This window comes from Salmo salar, chromosome 09, assembly GCF_965601325.2.
Source record: "Salmo salar chromosome 09, fSalSal1, whole genome shotgun sequence".
Taxonomy (NCBI): domain Eukaryota; kingdom Metazoa; phylum Chordata; class Actinopteri; order Salmoniformes; family Salmonidae; genus Salmo; species Salmo salar.
This window is the reverse complement of record NC_138299.1, coordinates 13,028,176-13,052,053: the sequence shown is the minus strand read 5'-3', so window position 1 is coordinate 13,052,053 and position 23,878 is coordinate 13,028,176. Positions and strand designations below refer to the sequence as shown.

General features: G+C 45.1%; 1 protein-coding gene across 2 annotated transcripts in view; it reads right to left on the bottom strand.

Annotated features, from left to right (window-relative positions):
- The window catches only part of LOC106610711 (kinesin-like protein KIF26B), a 146,837-nt gene that overhangs the window by 89,688 nt on the left and 33,271 nt on the right, over positions 1-23,878 (bottom strand). For both annotated transcript variants that reach the window (XM_014210210.3, XM_014210212.3), the window contains exons 3-4: positions 9,811-10,515; positions 1,258-1,418 (exon numbers count right to left, since the gene is read on the bottom strand). In XM_014210210.3, coding sequence (XP_014065685.3) covers positions 1,258-1,418; positions 9,811-10,515 — 866 coding nt within the window. The remainder of the gene's footprint in view (positions 1-1,257; positions 1,419-9,810; positions 10,516-23,878) is intronic.

Sequence of the window (23,878 nt, the reverse complement as noted above, 5' to 3'; positions counted from 1 at the left end):
GCAAAAATCTCTGAAGCTGGAGACTCTTACCTCCCTCACTAGTTTTAAGCACCAGCTGTCAGAGCAGCTCACAGATCACTGCACCGGTACATAGCTCATCTGTAAATAGCCCATCCAATCTACCTCATCCCCATACTGTATTTATTTATTTATTTATTTATCTTGCTCCTTTGCACCCCAGTACCCCAACATGCACATTCATTTTCTGCACATCCTACCATTCCAGTGTTTAATTGCTATATTGTAATTACTTCGCCACCATGGCCTATTTATTGCCTTACCTCTCTTATCCTTCCTCATTTGCACATGCTGTATATAGATTTTTCTACTGTATTATTGATTGTATGTTTGTTTATTCCATGTGTAACTCTGTGTTGTTGTATGTGTCGAACTGCTTTGCTTTATCTTGGCCAGGTTGCAGTTGCAAATGAGAACTTGTTCTCAACTAGCCTACCTGGTTAAATAAAGGTGAAATAAATAAAAATAAAAAATGTATTCTCTCTACTATTATTCTGACATTTCACATTCTTAAAATAAAGTGGTGATCCTAACTGACCTAAGACGAGGAATGTTTACTAGGATTAAATGTCAGGAATTGTGAAAAACTGAGTATAAATGTATTTGGCTAAGGTGTATGTAAACTTCCGTCTTCAACTGTAAGTATTGAGCATTTAGGTTACTACCAATGTCTCGTCCACTGCTATTTTACTTCCTTAGACTAACTTTGAAGGGAAAATATCAATGTCGCACAGATGTGATGTTATTATTAAGTAATCCAGTAAAATGTAATTGATGTCCATTGAATTGAGGTGCATCGTTGCCGAGATCTGTGAGTATCGAGGAGACCATTTTTGATGAGGAAGAGGTCGACCAAGATATCTTAATAACTGACAGACACTGAGGTATTAATGTTCTGACGTTAGTTTTTCATGTATCGCCTTGAATTATTGACGACTGTACTAGGGTGTGTGTGTGTGTGTGTGCGTGCGTGCGTGCGTAGTGTGTGTTTTATTGATGTACTGTCATTCTCAATGTCTCTATTATTGATTATGTAACTTATGTATGTCTACTGAATATAGAGCTGGTTACAAGGCCTCACAAACACAGACACACACACAAACACATACACTTCTCTTTCCTCAAAGGGCTGAGGCCCTCTGCAGACATGTGTCAGGGTGTCTGTTCGTCCATCTGTGTGTGTCCAGCTGTCTGTCTGTGCGTTTATACTGTATAAAGGTGTACCACTTTTTTTCTTACCTGGCGAAGAAGGACGCGGCGGCAGAGGTGGTGGTTGGCGCTACCGTGTTAACCTGCAGAGTGGGAGGGGCCTGCGAGGATGAGGGGCGATCGGCGTTGTAGCGGTTCAGAACTGCCTCAGTCACACCCTCTCGACACCCATCAGATATCATCTGGGAGATCTACGCACGCACGCACACACACACACACACACACAGACAGTTAGCCGTTATTCAACAATAATAACACAAAAGAGAGAGGGAGGGACATGGACATGGGAGAGAGATGGTCACACATGTCGTGTGCCTGGAACTGCAACAGACGGACGTGTGAACAGAAGTCAGGAGGAAGTACACTTCTCAGTTGGGTTTTAGGAGAGAAAATAACATGTTTTCCTCCCACTGGTGGCACAGTGCCAGTCAGACCAGAGGGAGACCTGCCTGCCACCCTTCACCATCTGTCAACTCCATACCACAAAGCAGTAAGCACTGGCACACAACTCTGCCTCTCTCTCACACACACTCTCTATGTCTCTCTCTCTCTCTCTCTCTCTCTCTCTCTCTCTCTCTCTCTCTCTCACACTCTCTGTCTCTCTCTCTCACACTCTCTGTCTCTCTCTCTCTATCCCCCTCTGTCTCTTTCTCTCTCTCTTCCTCTTCTCGTTCGCTCTCGCTCTATCCTCCCCTCTCTCTCTCTCTCTCTCTCTTTCTCTAGCTCTATCCTCTCCCTCTCTTTACATCTCCTCCCTCCTTCTCCCTCTGAGCCAGATGTGATAGAGATCTGATTATTCCTCTTGATTGTGTTGATCAAATCGACCTTAACAATGTCCTTCACACACGCACGGAGGCACGCACACACATGCACACACACATGCGCACGGACACACGCACGTGCACGGACACACGCACACACACCTTAACTGTGCCCTTCCATGCCCTTCTGCCGACCCAGATGGCCCAGTGAACGGCAAGATGAAAAGTCCTGGATGTATTCTGATCTCTCTCAGACAGGAGCTTATTAACTGATCACCAGATAAGACTGGGTAACACAAGACTCTGCTCATTCTCTCTCTCTCTCTCTCTCTCTCTCTCTCTTCCTTCTTCCCTCCCTCCCTCTCTTCCTTCTTCCCTCCCTCCGTCTCTTCGCTCTTTTCCATCCTACCTATTTCTCTTGAAGGGTAGAGTGTGTTCCCCTTTTATATAGAAGACACTGTGTCACCCGAAAAACACTGTGTAACTAAGATGGCAGCTACACATTTCTATGCTGGCAGACTGAATATCAGCTGCACTGTCTACTTGGCTTGCTGTGGCTGTCCCTAGCTAGCTCCAACACCTCAAGCTACACACCAAGGACAGACCTCAATTACCACACACACACACACACACACACACACACACACACACACACACACACACACACACACACACACACACACACACACACACACACACACACACACACACACACACACACACACACACACACACACACACAGCAGGCAACTCAACGGCCACCCTGGGTGTCCTTGGCTCCCCCTCCATGCATTTTTATGTAATGTTTATGCTTGTCGCAGTGTATGTGTGTGTGTGCTTATAGATTTGGCACTTACAGCCTTGAAATACAGATATGGATTATTAATTATGCTTCTTTATATCCTGCCAGCACTACCGTACAATGGTACGTAAATCACAAGAATAGTGTGTGTGTGTGTGTGTGTGTGTGTGCGAGTGCGTGTGCGTGTGTGTGTGTGTGTGTGTGTGTGTGTGTGTGTGTGTGTGTGTGTGTGTGTGTAAATCAGTGTATTTCTCCCCTTATAAAACAGAGGCACAGTGTGTATTTACTGCTTGAGGCTCCAGGAGGACCAGTCTCAAATCAACCCCTCGCCCCTATCCCCATATCCCTGCCCCTGGACACCTGTTGTAAATCTGATTGATGGAACTAAGAAATTAAGGGCTTCATTCCAAGTTATACATACATTTTCAGAAATGTTGGTAAAATATGAGAACAGTAACATGAAGATACCCATAAGCAGTCATTAACAACATAAAGTCTTCAAATATTAGCTTCACTTTGCCTTTTGATTGTCTGTGTCTTTAAGATTGTCTGTGTATATAAATGTGTGTGTGAGAGAGAGAGAGAAGAAAATTAATGGGCAGGGATCAGAAAAAGCATAAGGGGGATGACAAAACGGAGAGAGAAGGGGGGAGGAGAAACCGAACAGGGCCAAAGTAAACAGTAATGAAAAACAGACAGAGACACAGGACACAGAGGACTCATTGAGATGGAAGGGAGATACGGACAACAGATAGGTGGGGCTTGAGAGAGACAGAAAGAGGAGAGAGAGAGAGCGAGAGGGGAGTTCATAAGAGATTTTAGCATGGTTTGATCGTAAACATTGTGTTGTGTTGTGTTGTGTCGTGTCCTTCTAACTAACTCAAGCCTAACACGCCCTGCCCACTTCTCACCACTCTGACAGTCAGCACCACCAAACAGGCTCTGGGAGCCAACGCAAGTCTTCAGCTCTCAGACAGGCTTACTCATCACACTCTGTTTCATGTGCCCCAGACATAGTCACCCAGATCTGGAGAATAAAACGGAATTGAAAACGATGTCCATTGTGTTGTGACTGTGTGTTTGTGGCGTCCTGTGTACATCCTGACCACTGTCATGGAATGGAATACATCTGAGAGGTTCAAATGAAACCATATGACTGTAATACTCCTCCTCAGCCTGTTTCCATATGGTGCTTCCTGAAAGAAGGTATTCATCCTACACAACACTACCAACCATGCTAGATGTATTCTACACTATAGGCTGCAGTTTGGAAAAGAAACTCCAGCACATTTTGGATTCTCCGCAATGTGTGGCTAAACCTAAGCCCTGACAAAGGTCTATTGATAGAAACATTGGTTGGCCACCCATGTTCTATATCAACAATGAGAAGCATAAAACATATTCATAACACTAATGGATATAGTGATTCATAGAGTGTTTTTGACCGTAGGTCTTAAGGTGCTTTACATTGTATGGGGGGGCATCTGATTCACCACTAATATAATGTTGTCCCACTTGGATGGATGAAGCTCGGCAGCCATTTTGTGCCAGAAGGCTCACTTCAGATCGCTGTATCAGCACTCTTTAAATGTCATCCCCTGATAAAGGGAACAATTTCTTTACAGATCTCTCTCCCCTTCTCTTCCCTTCCTCTCCCTAGCTCCCTCTCCGTCTAGACACACAAACATGCACACAAGCACATGCGTGCGTTTGTGTGCGTGTGGCTACTCGATCGGGTGCCAGCACTTGACCGCTAGCAGGACCCTTCCTCATTAGACAGCAGCAGTTATACACTGCTAAAGCTTTCTCTTAATATCATGAGGCTATGCTACAGTCTAACGCTACTACACTATAATGTGAAGACAATGGGTGAATGATGTCTCTTTGACTGGGCGTTGTGCCCTCTCAGCACTCTCAAGGAAAATGAGAAAATAACAGCAATGGGAAGAAATAAAATTGACTCCTATATCTTCTCCTGCCTCTATTCCATGCCTGCACGGACACATGGACACATACATACACACACACAGTGTATTTCCAGCAGCACCCTGGGCAGTGTGCCAGGCGGGCTTCAGAAAGGTGACCTTGAGACAGGGCTGAGGGGGGACGGAGGAGAGAAAAGGAGGGATGGATGGAGAGTTGTTCAAATGAGTGAGTGGGGGAAGGGAGGGAAGGAGGGAATGAAGGATGCAAAAGGGGTGTAAGGGATGAATGTGACAGGGGGGGGAGGAAAAAGGGCTACATGTGTACGCAGTGGTGGAAAAAGTACTCAAACATCATACTTGAGTCAAAGTAAAGATACCTTAATAGAAAATTACTCAAAAGTGAAAAGTCACCCAGTAAAATACTACTTTATTAAAAGTCTAAAAGTATTTCGTTTAAATATACTTAAGTATCAAAAGTAAATGTAATTGCTACTGTATACTTACGTATTAAAATAAAAAGTACAAATCATTTCAAATTCCTATTGAGCTTACCAGATTTCAATTTTTTTTTGTATTTACGGAGAGCCAGGGGCACACTCCAACATAATTTACAAACGAAGCATTTTTGTTTAGTAAGTCCGCCAGTATCATGACACAAGGCGAGACCCAGATGCAGATGGTTGGAGTTTAAGATGTTTAATAATCCAAAAAAGGAGTAGGCAAGAGAATGGTCGTGGACAGGCAACAGGTCAAAACCAGTTCAGAGTCCAGGAGGTACAGAATGGCAAACAGGCTCGAGGTCAAGGCAGGCAGAATGGTCAGGCAAGGGTCAAAACCGGAAGGACTAAGAAAAAGGAGAATAGCAAAGGCAGGCGAACAAGAAAACCGCTGGTTGACTTACAAGTCAATACACAAGACGACCTGGCACAGAGAGACAGGAAACACAGGGATAAATACACTGGGGAAAACAAGCGACGCCTGGAGGGGGTGGAGACAATAACGAGGACAGGTGAAACAGATCATGGTGTGGCAACCAGATCAGAGGCAGTAGGGATGACCAGGGTTGTTCTCTTGATAAGTGGGTGAATTTGATCATTTTCCTGTCCTGCTAAGCATTCAAAATGTACTTTTAGGTGTCAGGGAAAATGTACGGAGTAAAAAGTATATTATTTTCTTTTGGAATGTAGTTAAGTAAAATTGTCAAAAATATAAATAGTAAAGTAAAGTACAGATAGCCCACCAAAAAATACTTAAGTAGCACTTTAAAGAATTTTTAAGTACTTTACACCACTGGGTGTAAAACAGGAGAGAGAGGGGGAGAAACGAGACAAGAGAGAGGGGGAACAAGGGGAGATGAGAGCGAAAGAGAGGGGGAACAGGGGAGATGAGAGCAAAATAGATATATAGGGAGATGAGGGATGAGAGAAATGGAAGTGTGGGAGTGAGATGGGGGTTGAGAGGAAGGAGATGAGGGGGAACAGGGGTGCGACAGGAGAGTTCTCTAGAGTCCTCATTACCAGGATATGAATTATATTACACAAAATCAGAAGATAAAGCAATAGCACTAAACTGCATATCTCTCTCCCTCTCCCTCACATGCCCTCTCTCCTTCCTCCTGCTTCTACAGTTGAAGTCGGAAGTTTATATACACTTAGTTTAGAGTCATTAAAACACATTTTTCAACCACCCCAGATATTTCTTGTTAACTATCATTTTGGAAAGTTGGTTAGAACATCTACTTTGTGCGTGACACAAGTAATTTTTCCAACAATTGTTTACAGACAGATAATTTCACTTATAATTCACTGTATCACAATTCCAGTGGGTCAGAAGTTTACATACACTAAGTTGACTGTGCCTTTAAACAGAAAATGATGTCATGGCTTTAGAAGCTTTTGATAGGCCAATTGACATCATTTGAGGTGGAGGTGGAGGTGTACCTGTGGATGGAGGTGTACCTATTGGAGGTGTACCTGTGGATGAATTTCAATGCCTACCTTCAAACTCTGTGCCTCTTTGGAGGCACAGAATCCCATAGAAAATCATGGGAAAATCAAAAGAAATCAGCCAAGACCTCAGAAAGAAAATTGTAGACCTCCACAAGTCTGGTTCATCCTTGGGAGCAATTTCCAAATGCCTGAAGGTACCACGTTCATCTTTACAAGCAATAGTATGCAAGTATAAACACCATGGGACCACGCAGCTGTCATACCGCACAGAAAGGAGACGCGTTCTGTCTCCTAGAGATGCAAATCAATCCCAGAACAACAGCAAATGCTGTTGGAAACAGGTACAAAAGTATCTATATCCACAGTAAAACGAGTCCTATATCGACATAACCTGAAAGGACGCTCAGCAAGGAAGAAGCCACTGCTCCAAAACCGCCATAAAAAATCCAGACTACGGTTTGCAACTGCACATGGGGACAAAGATCGTACTTTTTGGAAAAATGTTCTCTGATCTGATGAAACAAAAATAGAACTGTTTGGCCATAATGACCATCGTTATGTTTGGAGGAAAATGGGGGAGGTTTGCAAGCTGAAGAACACCATCCCAACCGTGAAGCACGGGGGTGGAAGCATCATGTTCTGGGGGTGCTTTGCTGCAGGAGGGACTGGTGCCTTCACAAAATAGATGGCGTCATGAGGAAGGAAAACTTTGTGGATATATTGAAGCAACATCTCAAGACATCAGTCAGGAAGTTAAAGCTTGGTCGCAAATTGGTCTTCCAAATGGACAATGACCCCAAGCAAACTTCCAAAGTTGTGGCAAAATGACTTAAGGACAACAGAGTCAAGGTATTGGAGTGGCCATCACAAAGCCCAGACCTCAATCCCATAGAACATTTGTGGGCAGAACTGAAAAAGTGTGTGCGAGCAAGGAGGCCTACAAACCTGACTCAGTTACACCAGCTCTGTCAGGAGGAATGGGCCAAAATTCACCCAACTTATTGTGGGAAGCTTGTGGAAGGCTACCCTAAACATTTCACCCAAGTTAAACAAATTAAAGGCAATGCTACCAAATCCTAATTGAGTGCATGTAAACGTCTGACCCACTGGGAATGTGATGAAAGAAATAAAATCTGAAATAAATCATTCTCTCTAATATTATTCTGACATTTCACATTCTTAAAATAAAGTGGTGATCCTAATTGACCTAAGATGGGGAATTTTTACTAGGATTAAATGTCAGGAATTGTGAAAAACTGAGTTTAAATGTATTTGGCTAAGGTGTATGTAAACTTCCACTTCAACTGTATCTCTCTTCCTAATCCGCCCCCTCTCTTTCAATTACAATTTTTGTTAAGAGCCTCAAGGCTGTCCTTTCCCAGAAGCCTTTGTTCCAAGAGGTGTCCTCACCTTCCTTCTAGTTACCACTCTAACCACTCTGGGGACAGCCTCCACTCACACACACACGCACACACATACAAACACGCATGCACACACACACACACACACACACACACACACAGACACACACACACACACACACACACACACACACACACACACACACACACACACACACACACACACACACACACACACACACACACACACACACACACACACACACACACACACACACACACACTTTGTCTGACCCCCATGGCTAACACACATCATCAGGGCCAATTATAGAATCTAATCCACCGTACATGACTCAGCACTCGGGACAGACTGCGACTGGATTTCAGAGGACAAGTGAGGACAGTGGACAGACATAACCTCAGTTCAACCTCACAGTTCCTCCTCTCTTTTTGGTCAACAAATAGAGGGAGACATTTTGAAAAATAAGGTCAATCCCTGTTGAAATGGGCCTCCAAAGCCTGACACAGAACATCAACATTCCACATTTTCTTTTGTGCTAGCACTATTTCCAGATACAAACGTTTTGGATGCTCTCCCGGCTTTATTTTATTTTGATCTCTTTTTTCCATTTCTATCTGTCTCGTTCCACGAACAGAGTACATTTTGGTCAAAAGAAACTATGAATTTCACCAAATTTCTACATGATGTCCTAAAGAGCACATGTTCAACTTCAACTTGACTAAAGTAAGTGCCAATAACGTGCCATTAAAGTAATAAGGTGGACTGTAGCAGGGTTGAGGCTTTCATCTAAAATCAGCCATAAATGCTGTTGTGACAGGGGGAATGGTAACCTTTTCCCCTGGCTCCAAATGCTGGCGCGTAGAACCTGTTAACACTGTGCTATTGAGTTAGGGCATTTAACGTTTCTATGTGAAAACAATTTCTGAGACGTGTACTTTCAGATATTTCCGAAACTCACTTCCTTGTTTAGTACACTTGCGCTGTTCGCACTCTGAAGTCCACAATGTAGGGAGGAGGTTCTAAGGGTTGTGTTAGACGGTGATGGACTGAGAGATCAGCCAATTAAAACCAGTGTTTGTTTCAACCGCTTTTGCCATAGACTTCCAGTGAAGTCCTGTTCCGAATCTCTGTAAAACCAGACGGTTTGACATAGAGAGAGCCAGCTGGTCGATGAGATGAATGGAATGGAAGCTTGTTGTGTGCAACAGAGAGGGGCAATTGAGTGATTGAATGCGAGCTTCTCAGTTGTTTTTCAATTGTTAAAAAAAAGTCTAGTCTATCTATCTATGGGTAACGGGGTTGAAAATATCATGCTCAACGCACTCAGTTTTTCACCACAAAACACCAGAAAATGGCCAAAATGAGTAGAAACCGCTCACCTGCTTTTACACTATGATTTGGCTGTTCATAGTTTATTTTGAAATAATCATTTTAAGAGGAATCGATTCACCATATTAAAACAAGAGTTCAGTTCACGTAACAGGGTTGACCTTAAAATGAGGGACACACGTAAATGAATCACTAATCACATTAAATAAATAGTCATCTTCAGATGTATACAATTTTCCACGTGGCCTATATTAAAGGGCACTTCATGGAAAATAACAAGATGAAAAAAATGCAATATTGGTGCACAGTTCGCATGTAAAATATCAAAGGGACGCAAAATGTACTCTATTCGTGGAACGACCCATCTTCTTGCGTTTCCGAAAGTCTATCATCCCACACGCACGCAATCCCAAGCACGCACAGACATAGCATACCTGGTAGGGGTAGAGTGTGACTCCTCCTCCGTTGGTGCGAGACATGTACTGGTGAGCCTGCAGTGCTGCTGTACTCAGCACTGCTCCGCTACCAGAACCGTTCCCGTTACTACCCGGGCTGTTGGGCGGCTGGGCCAACTGGACACCGGTGGTCTTACTGGAGTGTGCCGGGGAGCCGTTCCTCCTCTCCACCCCGAGGCCTACTCCTAGGGAACTGGGCTTGGAACCTTGGCGGGGGTACCCTCCCTGGTGCACCGGGGATGGAGACGGCGATGAGGACGCCGGGGCTGGCGCAGAAGAGGCTGCATGGGTGGATGTTTGACCCACAGAAGCTGCACCTGGGCTGGGGTTGGAAGCAGCATGGCTGAGGCTGGAGAAGGACGCAGTAGAGGACGTTGGAGGCATGGTAGGGTGGTGTGGGTTTGGACGGGGATGGGGGTAGGCTGCTGCGGCTGAAGGGAGGTAGGCCCAGTCCCATGGGGCTGTGGGGCCCTGTGGAGGGCCACTGTGGCTGGGCAGGGTGGGGGGCGAGCTGGGGGACAAGTCCCACTGGTCCATGGTCAGCACCATGTGGACTGCTTCCTGTTTCAGCTGGGTCAGGTGGGTGGAACACACGTCACAGCGACTGTCACGCTCATTCCAGGCCCGCCCAGAGCTGTTGGGCACCTGAAGCTTGTCGTGGAGGAGCAGGGAGAAGGACGGATCCTACAGAGAGAGAAAGAAAGAGGTGGTTAGTTAAATGATTTCAGTAATTTCAGTAATTCATATGGATTGCTATCACTACATTTAGACACTGCACAGGACTGTAGAGCTGAAAGACGCTGTGGTTGATTCTGATGGTAGTGTAAGTAAAGCAAACAATGCAGAAGCTTATATGCACATACACAGACACACACACATATTTGAGCACGTTGAAGCTCTCTGTTCAGAGGAATAAAACAGCCAACTGAACAAACAGAAACGTCTTTCTCCTGCCTGACTTTGTTTGCTTGTTTGGTTTAGCAGAAGAAGAAAGACAAAGGCAAAACTCATTAACCAAGTTGATCAGAGAGAGAGAGAGAAACTAGAGACAGAGAGAAAGAAATGGAGAGAATGGGGAAAATGAGAGATAGAGGGGGGAGAGACAGATAGAAAGAGAGGGAGGGAGGGAGGGAGGGAGGGGGAGGGATGTTTTCAGTGGCTGGCAGGCCTCACCAGTAGACTCCTAACCAAACCTACAGCCTGCAGACACTCACAGACCTGACCACAGCAATAAATTAACAAAATGAACAAACAAACAAGCACACATACCATACATGCACACACACACACACACACACACACACACACACACACACACACACACACACACACACACACACACACACACACACACACACACACACACACACACACACACACACACACACACATACACCCACACATTCTATTCCATTCTACACACAGTCCTGAGTACAGCAATAAATGATATGCCTGATATAAATGAGCTGAGAACACTCCCTCTCTCTCCCTCCCTCTCTCTTCCTCTCTACCTCTCTTTCGCTCTCACTCTCTCTCTCTCTCTCTACCTGACTCTCCCTCTATCCATCTCTCTTTCTCCCCCCTGCTCTCCCTCTCTCTCCCCCTCTCTCTCTCAGCTCCTACCCCTCCCCCCTCTCTCTCCTCCTCTCTCTCTCCCCGTCTCTCTTTCTCTCCACCTCTCTCTCTCCCTATTCATAACGTCAAACAGAATGATGACTGAGGGTGAAAAGGCATTCATCCTCACTCGGACACTCTCCTACATATATAAAGCCTGCAGCCTGAGGCCAGCCGTCCACTATGACTCCAATATGCCTATCACCAGGGAAGTAAGTATGTGTGTGTGTGTGTGTGTGTGTGTGTGTGTGTGTGTGTGTGTGTGTGTGTGTGTGTGTGTGTGTGTGGTGTGTGTGTGTGTGTGTGTGTGTGTGTGTGTGTGTGTGTGTGTGTGTGTGTGTGTGTGTGTGTGTGTGTGTGTGTGTGTGTGCACGCAACGGCAGGTTTTGTGGGTTCGATTCCTATTGGAGCTACACATATGAAAATATATGCAGGCATGACTAAGTCGCTTTTGATAAAAGCACACACACACACACACACACACACACACACACACACACACACACACACACACACACACACACACACACACAGACACACACACACACACACACACACACACACACACACACACACACACACACACACACACACACACACACACACACACACGGGCTCTCTGTCTGATCTTTTTATTTATAGACCAAATCAACATCACTAAACAGGGCCACACTAACACTCACTAACACAGTTTCCTACTTAACACAGCTCAATGTAATGGGAGCTGGAATGAGCTGTGACCAATTACCATCTGTGACACACACATAAACAACCCAGCTCCTCTGGTCCTGCTCAGCTAAGGGTTGCCAGTGAGGGACGGAGAGTAGAACAGATCTGGAGACCTCCTTCCATAGAGCTCCCTCACCTCTAAACCCTCCTTCAAACCCATCTGATGTGACGCAATAATAACGGATTGTTACGGCTATTATCTCTACTACTTGTACATGTATATTACAAATAGTAATTACTACTACTACTACTATATAGGCTCTATACTACTACTGTACTACTGTAATAGTCTGAAACATCTCAGACCCACTGTAGGATGTATGGCAGCTGTAGTACGTTCCTCATTAAACAATAATCCAATGAAGACACACACACACACACAAACACACACACACACACACACACACACACACACACACACACACACACACACACACACACACACACACACACACACACACACACACACACACACACACACACACACACACGTCTCAGCCAGAGACACTACCCTACCCTCTGACATTATAAACATCTTCTTTATACCAAAACTAGCTCTTATGGACCATACATCTACTTAACAGGACAGCTTTTGAGTAGTGTTTAAGAAATGCTGTCTCAATAAATGAATGTGATTTATTGTCAACCAGAATGTCAGTCAGGTCATCACTAGTTACCACAGCCACAAAGTCAGAAGGCTGTTTGACCAATTAGATCAGGGAGTTTGATGACACGTACTGTATGCTGACCGGCTTGCAGGGTTAGACGAGACATGCATTTCTTTTATCTTTTAATCCATCAACGATTTGGTTATTTGTTAGATACAGTAAAACCAACAGTAAAAATGCAAAGTGTTAATTGGATGTTTTATTCAAACGTAACATGATGTTTGCCCTTTACTCATAGCTATAATAGGTTTACTCCAATATCTGCATTGTTATTTGAATCACATGTAGACAAACAAATTGACATCTTGATTTTTTGTTTTTTTTTTACAATCCACAAGTAATCCACAAGTAAAACGTACAGTTTCACAGAAATGTTGGCAAATTGGCATATTTTTGGCTGATTTAACATGAAAACGGCAAGACGGAGCTGCTCTTCCTCCCGGGGAAGGACTGCCCGTTCCATGATCTCGCCATCACGGTAGACAACTCCATTGTGTCCTCCTCCCAGAGTGCTAAGAGCCTTGGCATGACCCTGGACAACACCCTGTCGTTCTCCGCTAACATCAAGGCGGTGACCCGATCCTGTAGGTTCATGCTCTACAACATTCGCAGAGTACAACCCTGCCTCACACAGGAAGCGGCGCAGGTCCTAATCCAGGCACTTGTCATCTCCCGTCTGGATTACTGCAACTTGCTGTTAGCGGGGCTCCCTGCCTGTGCCATCAAACCCCTACAACTCATCCAGAACGCCACAGCCCGTCTGGTGTTCAACCTTCCCAAGTTCTCTCACGTCACCCTGCTCCTCCGCTCTCTCCACTGGCTTCCAGTTGAAGCTCGCATCTGCTACAAGACCATGGTGCTTGCCTACGGAGCTGTGAGGGGAACAGCACCTCCGTACCTTCAGGCTCTGATCAGTCCCTACACCCAAACAAGGGCACTGCGTTCATCCACCTCTGGCCTGCTGGCCCCCCTACCTCTGAGGAAGCACAGTTCCCGCTCAGCCCAGTCAAAACTGTTCGCTGCTCTGGCACCCCAATGGTGGAACAAGCTCCCTCACGACGCCAGGACAGCGGAGTCAATCACCACCTTCCGGAGACACCTGAAACCCCACCTCTTTAAGGAATACCTGGGATAGGATTAAATAATCCTTCTAACCCCCCCCCACCCTCCCCCCAAAAAGATATAGATGTACTATTGTAAAGTGGTTGTTCCACTGGATATCATAAGGTGAATGCACCAATTTGTAAGTCGCTCTGGATAAGAGCGTCTGCTAAATGACGTAAATGTAAAAATGTAAATGTAAAAACTTCAACCCTGTTACTTTATTTGGCACCTAGTGTAACGGCTGTCGTAGCGAGGGGACCAAAGCGCAGCGTGTTGAGTGCTCATAATGACTTTTTATTTTAACACAGATGTAACGGTCGTCGTATATAGTGGACCAAGGTGCAGCGGGTTGAGTGCACATTTGAAACTTTATTTGAGACACGAAACAACAAACGAACGCACAGTATTACAGGCTAAACACAGCAGTGCAAAAACAACTTCCCACAAAAGACAGGTGAAAAAAGGGCAACCTAAGTATGACACATAAAACAAACACCCCTCTTACATAATTACATATCCCAACAAACCCCGAACCACATAAAACAAACACCCCCTGCCACGTCCTGACCAAACTACAACAACAAATAACCCCTTTACTGGTCAGGACGTGACAACAGAACACTAAAGAAAATAACAAAAGCGAAAATGATCAGCTCACAGTACTGTCAGGAACATAGACTAAACAGAATACAACTACCCACAAAACCAGGTGGAAAAAAACCCTACTTAAATATGATCTCCAATTAGAGACAACGAGGACCAGCTGCCTCTAATTGGAGATCATCCCAAAAAAACAACAACATAGAAATAGAAAAACACCCCCTGTCACGCCCTGACCTACTCTACCATAGAAAATAACATCTTACTATGGTCAGGACGTGACACCTAGGCACTTACTATAGTCATTTATTTATGTAACTTAATATAGCCTTGCAGTCCCCCTACAAAGGCATGGTCTTCAAGCTATGGCAAAACCTTTCATAATAATACAAATACTTGATTGGACTTAAATTGCACTTTTCTAGACACCCAAAGCTCTTTTACAGAGCAAAGGGAAACTCACCACCCTAACCCCACTCTGTACAGGGGAAACTCACCCCCCTAATCCCACTCTATACAGGGGAAACTCACCACCTTAACCCCACTCTGTACAGGGGAAACTCACCCCCCTAATCCCACTCTGTACAGGTAAAACTCACCACCCTAACCCCACTCTATACAGGGGAAACTCACCAACCTAACCCCACTCTATAGAGGGGAAACTCACCACCCTAACCCCACTCTGTACAAGGGAAACCTTCACCCTCAACCCACTCTATACAGGGGAAACTCACCACCCTAACCCCACTCTGTACAGGGGAAACTCACCACCCTAACCCCACTCTGTACAGGGGAAACTCACCATCCTAACCCCACTCTGTACAGGGGAAACTCACCACCCTCAACCCACTCTATACAGGGGAAACCTTCACCCTCAATCCACTCTATACAGGGGAAACTCACCACCCTAACCCCACTCTGTACAGGGGAAACTCACCACCCTAACCCCACTCTGTACAGGGGAAACTCACCACCCTAACCCCACTCTGTACAGGGGAAACTCACCACACTAACCCCACTCTATAGAGGGGAAACTCACCACCCTAACCCCACTCTATACAGGGGAAACTCACCACCCTAACCCCACTCTGTACAGGGGAAACTCACCACCCTAACCCCACTCTGTACAGGGGAAACTCACCACCCTAACCCCACTCTGTACAGGGGAAACTCACCACCCTAACCCCACTCTATACAGGGGAAACTCACCACCCTAACCCCACTCTATACAGGGGAAACTCACAACCCTAACCCCACTCTATACAGGGGAAACTCACCACCCTAACCCCACTCTGTACAGGGCAAACTCACCACCCTAACCTCACTCTGTACAGGGGAAACTCACCACCCTAACCCCACTCTGTACAGGGGAAACTCACCACCCTAACCCCACTCTGTACAGGGGAAACTCACCACCCTAACCCCACTCTGTACAGGGAAACTCACCACCCTAACCCCACTCTATACAGGGGAAACTCACCACCCTAACCCCACTCTATACAGGGGAAACTCACAACCCTAACCCCACTCTATACAGGGGAAACTCACCACCCTAACCCCACTCTGTACAGGGCAAACTCACCAGCCTCACCATTCACGTACATACTCTTTATTTGTATTTCATTGTATTGTCCCCATCCACCCCCTCTATGGAGGACAAAAGTGACTTTGTTTTACATTTGTCTTTTTTTCAGGTTCTGTAATTTGTACAAATGCATTATTCGTGCACTTTACATATGGTACTTTCCTACACAGTATCACATGATAGAAATACAGTTTGATATACACATGCAGTGGAAACAGAACAAATGTAAGCAAAACCAGTTGGGACACAAGTTTCAATTCTTAAACATTATTAAGGAACATTCTATTGTTAGTTAGTACTTCAACACTATTACAATGAAATGAATGTCGTAAAATGCTATGGTATAAAGTGACAGTGATCAGTTCTTTAACTTCCTGTTCATTTCAGCAGCATATTTCTCTGTGGCTTTTGTTTGTCTGTCTTTCCCCTGGTGGCATCCAGACGTCTTTTTGCCCACAACTTGAAAGGGAACAACATTGAATAGGAGACTTTTCCTCTCCACGCTGAGTTGTTTTCCTGCCAAAGCCTGAGCATCTGTTGAAAGTCAAGTATATGATATATTACTATTAGAATGATAGGCTTCTAGGGAAACTAACAATGTTGCTCTACCAAATAGAATAACTCTCCTGTGCTTGGAATGGAATCCCTTATCTTAGATAACTAGCTCATTTTAGATAAGTGTAGCAAAAGTTGGCTACTAGTTATCTAAAAAAGAAAAAACAACTTACCATTTTGTCCAAAACTTTTGTCCTTTCTCAATGTTATGAATTTTGTGACATTGCCAATTCTTGTTGCCGAATGTATTTAGATATTTGGTCCTCAAACTTGAACACAAGATATACTATTTTGAAAATGAGGCGCTTCCCGCAAACCGGAATATGCTCATCACATTCCCTCATCTGATTGGTCGAGTGGGCGGGCCTTCTGACTTTGCGGCTGTGGTAACTAGTAACGACCCATCAGTCGGGGCTCTTTTGTTCAACTTCTATTCACGACATCACTAAAACCAACCATGATAACTGACAGAGAAGGTATTGGGCTCTGGTATGTGTGTGTATGTTTGTGTGTGTGGAGGGGGCGCGGTTCCCTTCGTTCCTTGTCCACACCGATCCACTCCCCTTCTCCCCCTATTCCCTTGCTCCTTCCATCCCTCCCGCTATCCCTCGCTCCCTCTCTCCTCAGTATAATGAGCTGTAGTCTAGCTGGGTTTTCATCCTGTAATTGGAAGCATTCAGACGCTACAAATCTCTTACCTCCTTAGCTCCGCTCTCGGTATCAAAGCAAACACACACACACACACACACACACACACACACACACACACACACACACACACACACACACACACACACACACACACACACACACACACACACACACACACACACACACACCTCTCAATATATATATCAAAGTAAATAAACAACATTAAGCCCCTCTGCGTCTCCCTTGTACTCTCCCCCATCTTTCAATCCCACCTTTATTAGCATAGAAATACTGTGCGTGCGTGCGTGCGTGTTTGTTTGCTTTGTGAGTGTGTGTGTGTCTTATTAAAACCCTTTCACAGAAGCTTGGCTGAGTCAATTACCATACCCTTACAGAGGACGTCCCAGTGCACACCAAACACACAGACACACACACACACACACACACACACACACACAGGTCCCATTACACCAAACCCCGGAGCTAGGGGTGAAGGGTCAAAAGTTACAAAGGAGCTAATGACAAGTCTCCAGAACTTTCTATAGCGCATATTCTCCAGTGGGGGAACTGAAACGGATGATTCCCAAAACGTGTGCAGGTACAATCATTTGATGTTTCTGCATACCGAATGCGACAAAACTATTTTTAAAGTCTAATGACATCATAATGCAGACAGTAAACCAAACTGAACAGGGCCCCAGGAGCATGCTAAATGGGACACCAACTGGAATGCGTGGTATTGCAACGTTCGTTCACGTTACATTTCACATTCCTGCAGGCACATTGCTTGGTGGCGTTTATTAATGTTTACATACTGTACCGTTTTTTTTTTTTTTTTAAATGCCACCAGATGTATTTGTGTTGAGTATACAGTATTCCAGGCTATTCCGACTATGCCATATTCTGCGTCTAGTATGAAGCATGTTCAGACATTAAGTTTAACTGGCAATAGATAAACGGGTTAATATCTTCTCAATGGACTGACTGTTTAAACAGAATGTATAGCAGAAGGCTCCCAAACCTCTCTCAATCACACCTCTGTTACCATCTGTGCTGCTGAGACTGACCTGCGTGTTTGTGTGTGTGTGTGTGTGTGTGTGTGTGTGTGTGTGTGGGGGCAACAAGATCTCACGAAAGTATGAAATTGACTTCAGAATCCGACGTGTGTACAAAGGAGGACATTTGTTGATTTTTAACGGGGATAAACTTAAAAAAAAAAAATTACAGTTCATTTTAGGCATTCATTCTATATGGTTAAGGTTTAGGATAGGCTTCAAACAAAAAAATGTGTGCCTGGCACAGGGACTGAACCCAAGAGACTTGGAACCGGTGCGCGCGGCATACTGGGATTGAACCCGCAACCCTTGGAGCCGGTGCGCGCCGCTTACATCCACCCGTCACCCCCGTCCACAACGCCCTAGCGAGCTGCGAGCCTACTTGACGGTAATAGGGCTCGCCGTTGCCCCTAGTGGTCTGTATTGAAAGCGATTGCCGACGTCCTGGGAAGCTGGACGGGCGTCGAATATCGCCTTCGATTTGGTGTTACTTGGCTGATGTGGGGGAGTGAGTGAGAGTTTGTGTTTGTCCATGAATTTGCACACTCAGACCACAGACAGACCCACAAAGCAGCCCTTCATACCAACACAGAACACACACACACACACACACACCATCATGTTCTGAAAGACCACCCCGCGATCCTGAAACCGAGCATTAGCCTACATCAACAAATCAGACCCACAACAGCGAGAGGACACACACATCGACTCTCGGTTGAGGGATTGTGTATGTGAGGGAAGGAACAGGGTTTAGGTGGGTACCCTGGTCCTACATATACAACAATGCCTTCCCACATGGACAGAACGACAGGCAGACAAACATTCAAACAAAAGACACATGTTCATTTGTGGCTGACATGACCCAGTACACAAACACACCCTCCCCCTGCCAAGTTGAATGAACTACGTTTCCTTCGGCTTGTTCTTTCAACTCTGTCAGTGTTCTCTTGCCCTCTCTGTCTACCTTTTCCAAGTTCTCTCTCTCTCTCTAGCATTACCTCTCTACCCTGCGCAAAGAAAAACAAAAAACAAGCAAAACGGATATGCTCCTGCTGACTAACAACCCTTGTTAGAGAGTTTTATGTCCAAGAGAACGGGAGGGGAGGAGAGGAAAGAGAGGGGACAGAAAAGGAGAGAGAGAGAGAGCGAGCGAGCAAGAGAGAGAGAGAGAGGGAGGGAGAGAAGGAGACAGAAAAGCGAGAGGAGGACAGGGGGAGAGGCCAAGAGGGGGGAGAAGGACATCTTGCCAACATGTAGGTAATATACCCCATTCAGCCTGTAAACCAGTTACACAGACACACACACAAACCGGCACACACACCAGAAAAGCAGCCAAGAGAACAATAAAGGCAACATGGTGCCCAGTGTCTGAGATGAGGACCTCGTTGTTCTAAATTAGCTGAGTTGGGGAGGCTGCCAAAATGCCCGAACAACAAGAAAACAGCGAAGCTCGAGCAGGAATTTTTTTCAGATCGGAATGATGAATGTGGGCGCGTGTGCGCGTGTGCGTGTGTGTGAAAGCAGATACTGTAGATAGACCCACACAAGCAGTGTACACTAAATCACAGCACAGCCTTTCACTCAGAATTACCTCGGCTTATAGCCCACTCCCACAGCCACTTTACACTCTAATAACAACACCTTTGAGGACTTGGACACCCTCACTCTCTCCACACTCTTTCCCCAATCGTCTCTTCCTTTCTCTGTCCTCAGCCTAAGCCCGTTAATGATGAGTGTATTAGACAGAGGTGATAAACGAATGAGATAATTTCATCTGAAGCTTTTTGTCTCAGTTCATCTCGCTGTCTGATGCAGAGTCCACTCATATCTGTGGGACTGACTTAACACCCAGGCATGCCAACGACAACGCTTTGCAACCGTGTGTGTGTGTGTGTGTGTGTGTGTGTGTGTGTGTGTGTGTGTGTGTGTGTGTGTGTGTGTGTGTGTGTGTGTGTGTGTGTGTGTGTGTGTGTGTGTGTGTGTGTGTGTGTGTGGTTATCATTGCTGTAATGTCCAACATGCCTCAGGACACTGACTAGCTGCCACACAGACTCTATGGAGAAAACATTTCTTTAGAAATAGGCCAGTCGTAGCAGACAAAACAGTCTCTCCTCATCCCCTCTGCTACAGTCACACAGACTTACTGTAGCTACACACAGCCTGTGAATGAAAGGGAACTCCGTTCCCTACTTAGTACACTACTTTTGACCCAACAAGCTCTCACAGTCTGAATGCAGAATTAGACGTTCATCCGCGTTTGTCCAATCGAAACGCCCAATCTTCTGATTCAGAGTCATGGGATGACGAGTTGCTCCAAACGTCAAATTTAGAAGGTTAAGTGTTTAAGGTTTCGGATAGGGTTAAAAGATGACATTCTCGGAATGAATTCGGAACACCTCAACTTAATCACTTTGAAATCTGACATTTGAAAGAAGTGAAATTCGTTTGAGAAACAAGTCCGAAAGTCTAATTGTGATGTGAGACCGTGAGGGCTTGTTGGATGAAATAGGACAAGCTCACGCTTTTTTTTTGTCTGTGTGTGTGTGTGTGTCAGGTAAATGGCCTGCTCTAGCTGGAGAGTCAGAGAATGGTCTTGAAGCCAAGACAGTGATGACCACAGAACACAGACAGACCGCACAAATCTCTCCTATGTGCTAAACTCAGCCTCTCTGTCTCTATCTTTTGGAGATCTGCCATAAAAGCACGCTTGGCTGACATTGCCATGACCTCTCTCTCTCTCTCTCTCTCTCTCTCTCTCTCTCTCTCTCTCTCTCTCTCTCTCTCACCCCCAAACCCCTTCACCCTCATCTCAATCTCTCCCTCCCATCTCTCCTCTAACTCCACTCTGTCCCTTTCTACCCCCCCTCCTTTTTTCCCCAAGTCTCCCCTCCCTTCTCTCTCTGCCTCTCTCTCCTACCTCCCCCTCTCCTCTCTCATCCCTCCTCCCCCCTCAGACTGGAAATAGGAAATTAGAGCTCGGAGTAAAGCAACGAGAGAGGAAGGAGGGAAGGGGAAGGAGGAGAGGATGGGAGAGGGGGGTAAGACAGGAAATGGAGCAAGTCTTACCCAGAATGCCGAGGGTTTATCGGCGTGTAATAAGTTCCAGATGGCTGCACACGGAAGGTGAGGCTGAACAACCCCCTCTCTCTCATGCTTTTTCTTCCTCTCTCTCTCCCCCTTTTTCATTTCTCTCCTCCATTTTTCACTTTCTCCCTCACTCTCATTTAGTTTTTACTCTACTCTTTCCTTACTCTCTGCCTCTTTTGCTTTCACATGAACACAAAGGCATCTTCGAAAGACAAACACACACACACACAAACACACATACAGTCTTGTACAACTAACCTTGTGGGGACACACAATTCAGTCCCATTCAAAATCCTATTTTCCCTAACCCCTAACCCTAAACCTAACCTTAAAACTAACCCTAGCTCCTAAACCTAACCCTAAATCTAATTCTAACCGTAACACCGACTGGGGACTAACAAAATGTCCCCAGTCGGTCAAATTATTTTTGTTTACAATTCTTGTGGGGACTTCAGGTCTCCACAAGTATAGTTAAACACATCCACACATACACCCACAGATACACCCACACACACACAGATACACCCCCACACACACACACACACACACACACACACACACACAGGTGCATTCTCAGCAGGTCTGAGATCAGTTTATTAGTGCAGAAGAGAAGGATCCGGTCTATAGCACCTGCTCTGAACACACACACACACACACACACACACACACACACACACACACACACACACACACACACACACACACACACACACACACACACACACACACACACACACACACACACACACACACGCAGTAGGAGAGGTTAGCTGAAGAGTTAGTGAGACACAGAGACCCAGTGTTCACTGTAAGATAATTAGCTACGTAAACACTGCTGTACATCTACTTATTTCCACTGAGTAGTGCATGTGTTTCTGTGTGTGTGTTTCTGTGTGTGTTTGTTTGTGTTTCTGTGTGTGTTTTCTCTAACCCCTAACCTGTACCCTAACCTGTACCCTTACCCTAACCCTAACCCAAAAACCTAACCTTAACCCTAAACCTAACCCTAGCTCCTAACCCTAACCCTACAACTGACCCTACTTCCTAACCCTAACCCTTAACGTAATTCTAACCCTAAAACTAATTCTAACCTTAACCCTAAACCCCCTAGAAATAGTATTTGATCTTGTGGTAGGCTGGACAATAGAACGATTCAAAATTCACCCAAGGCTGAAAAACAGCAAAAGAACCTTGGCTAAGCTGGAACTCTGGCGCGAGCTCGTAGCAAATGAATGGAATCGAATGTTCGCAGAGCCTGTTTTGACTGGAGTGATGCTTAGAATTCCATTTTGCCTAAATGGCACAAAAAAATGTATCCCTTTTAATTTTACCTCTACAATCTGTTCGTCGGACGAAACCGAAAAAAACTACTTGTGTAGAAAGTAAACATCCGCACCTCGATGGCGTCAACTGTGCTTATGTCTGCGTAATGAGGAAGTAGGGAAAAAATGAAAACTTCTGACTCTTTCTGATCTAGTGAACGATGACAAACGAACTCGCTGCCCAGACTTACATAATTACAAAGAGGAGATTCTCCTAATTAAAATGGCGACCGACTTGAAAAAAATTGAAATATCCACATTGTGAGATATTTGTCGAAATAGACCGGTGTGCCTCTCCACAGGAAAACAATGGGGGGAGCGCAGCATTCCAAGGGCAAATAGTATTTTGGGGCTAGCATTTGATGACAACCAAGCTCGCTGCCCAGACTTACATAATTAGAAAGAGGATATTCTCATGATTAAAATGGCGTCCGACTTGAAAAAAATCCAAATGTACACATTGCGAGATATTTGGCAAAATAGACAGACATGCCTATATTTCCCCTACAGGAATCAATAGGACGACCTCAGAGTTCCATGAGTAATTTTTTTGTTTTTGTTCACATTTTAACTATAAACAACGTGAGCAGGTCTCATTGCCAACAATAGCGAAGCAGGCATTGTGACGTTAAACAATAAGCTGGGAATAGAACGTTTGGAAGGCGAGTTGGTGCCACCGTGCTCAATAGAACTAATAGGAGCTGGCAGGGTGAAGAATGACCTAAAATAAGGCCTGTTTTTTCGTGATTACTTCAGAACGATGGCAAGCAGCTGGGAAATATGGTCATATTATGAAACTGGACGTCACGATGCAATGAACTAGCTTTTATCAGAAAAAAGCAAATGTCATGTGTCCCAGCCTACTCGTGGGGACTAACAAAATGTCCCCAGTTGGTCAAATTTTGGTTCGTTTACTATTCTTGTGGGGACTTCCGGTCCCCACAAGAATAGTTAAACACGTCCACACACAAACAGACATAGGAGCAAGGAGCAGTATTCAGTAAACAGAATAAATAATGCAGTATTTGAAACTGGCCTTGGATAACGTGTCCTCTGTAAATTGTTATTTTTCTC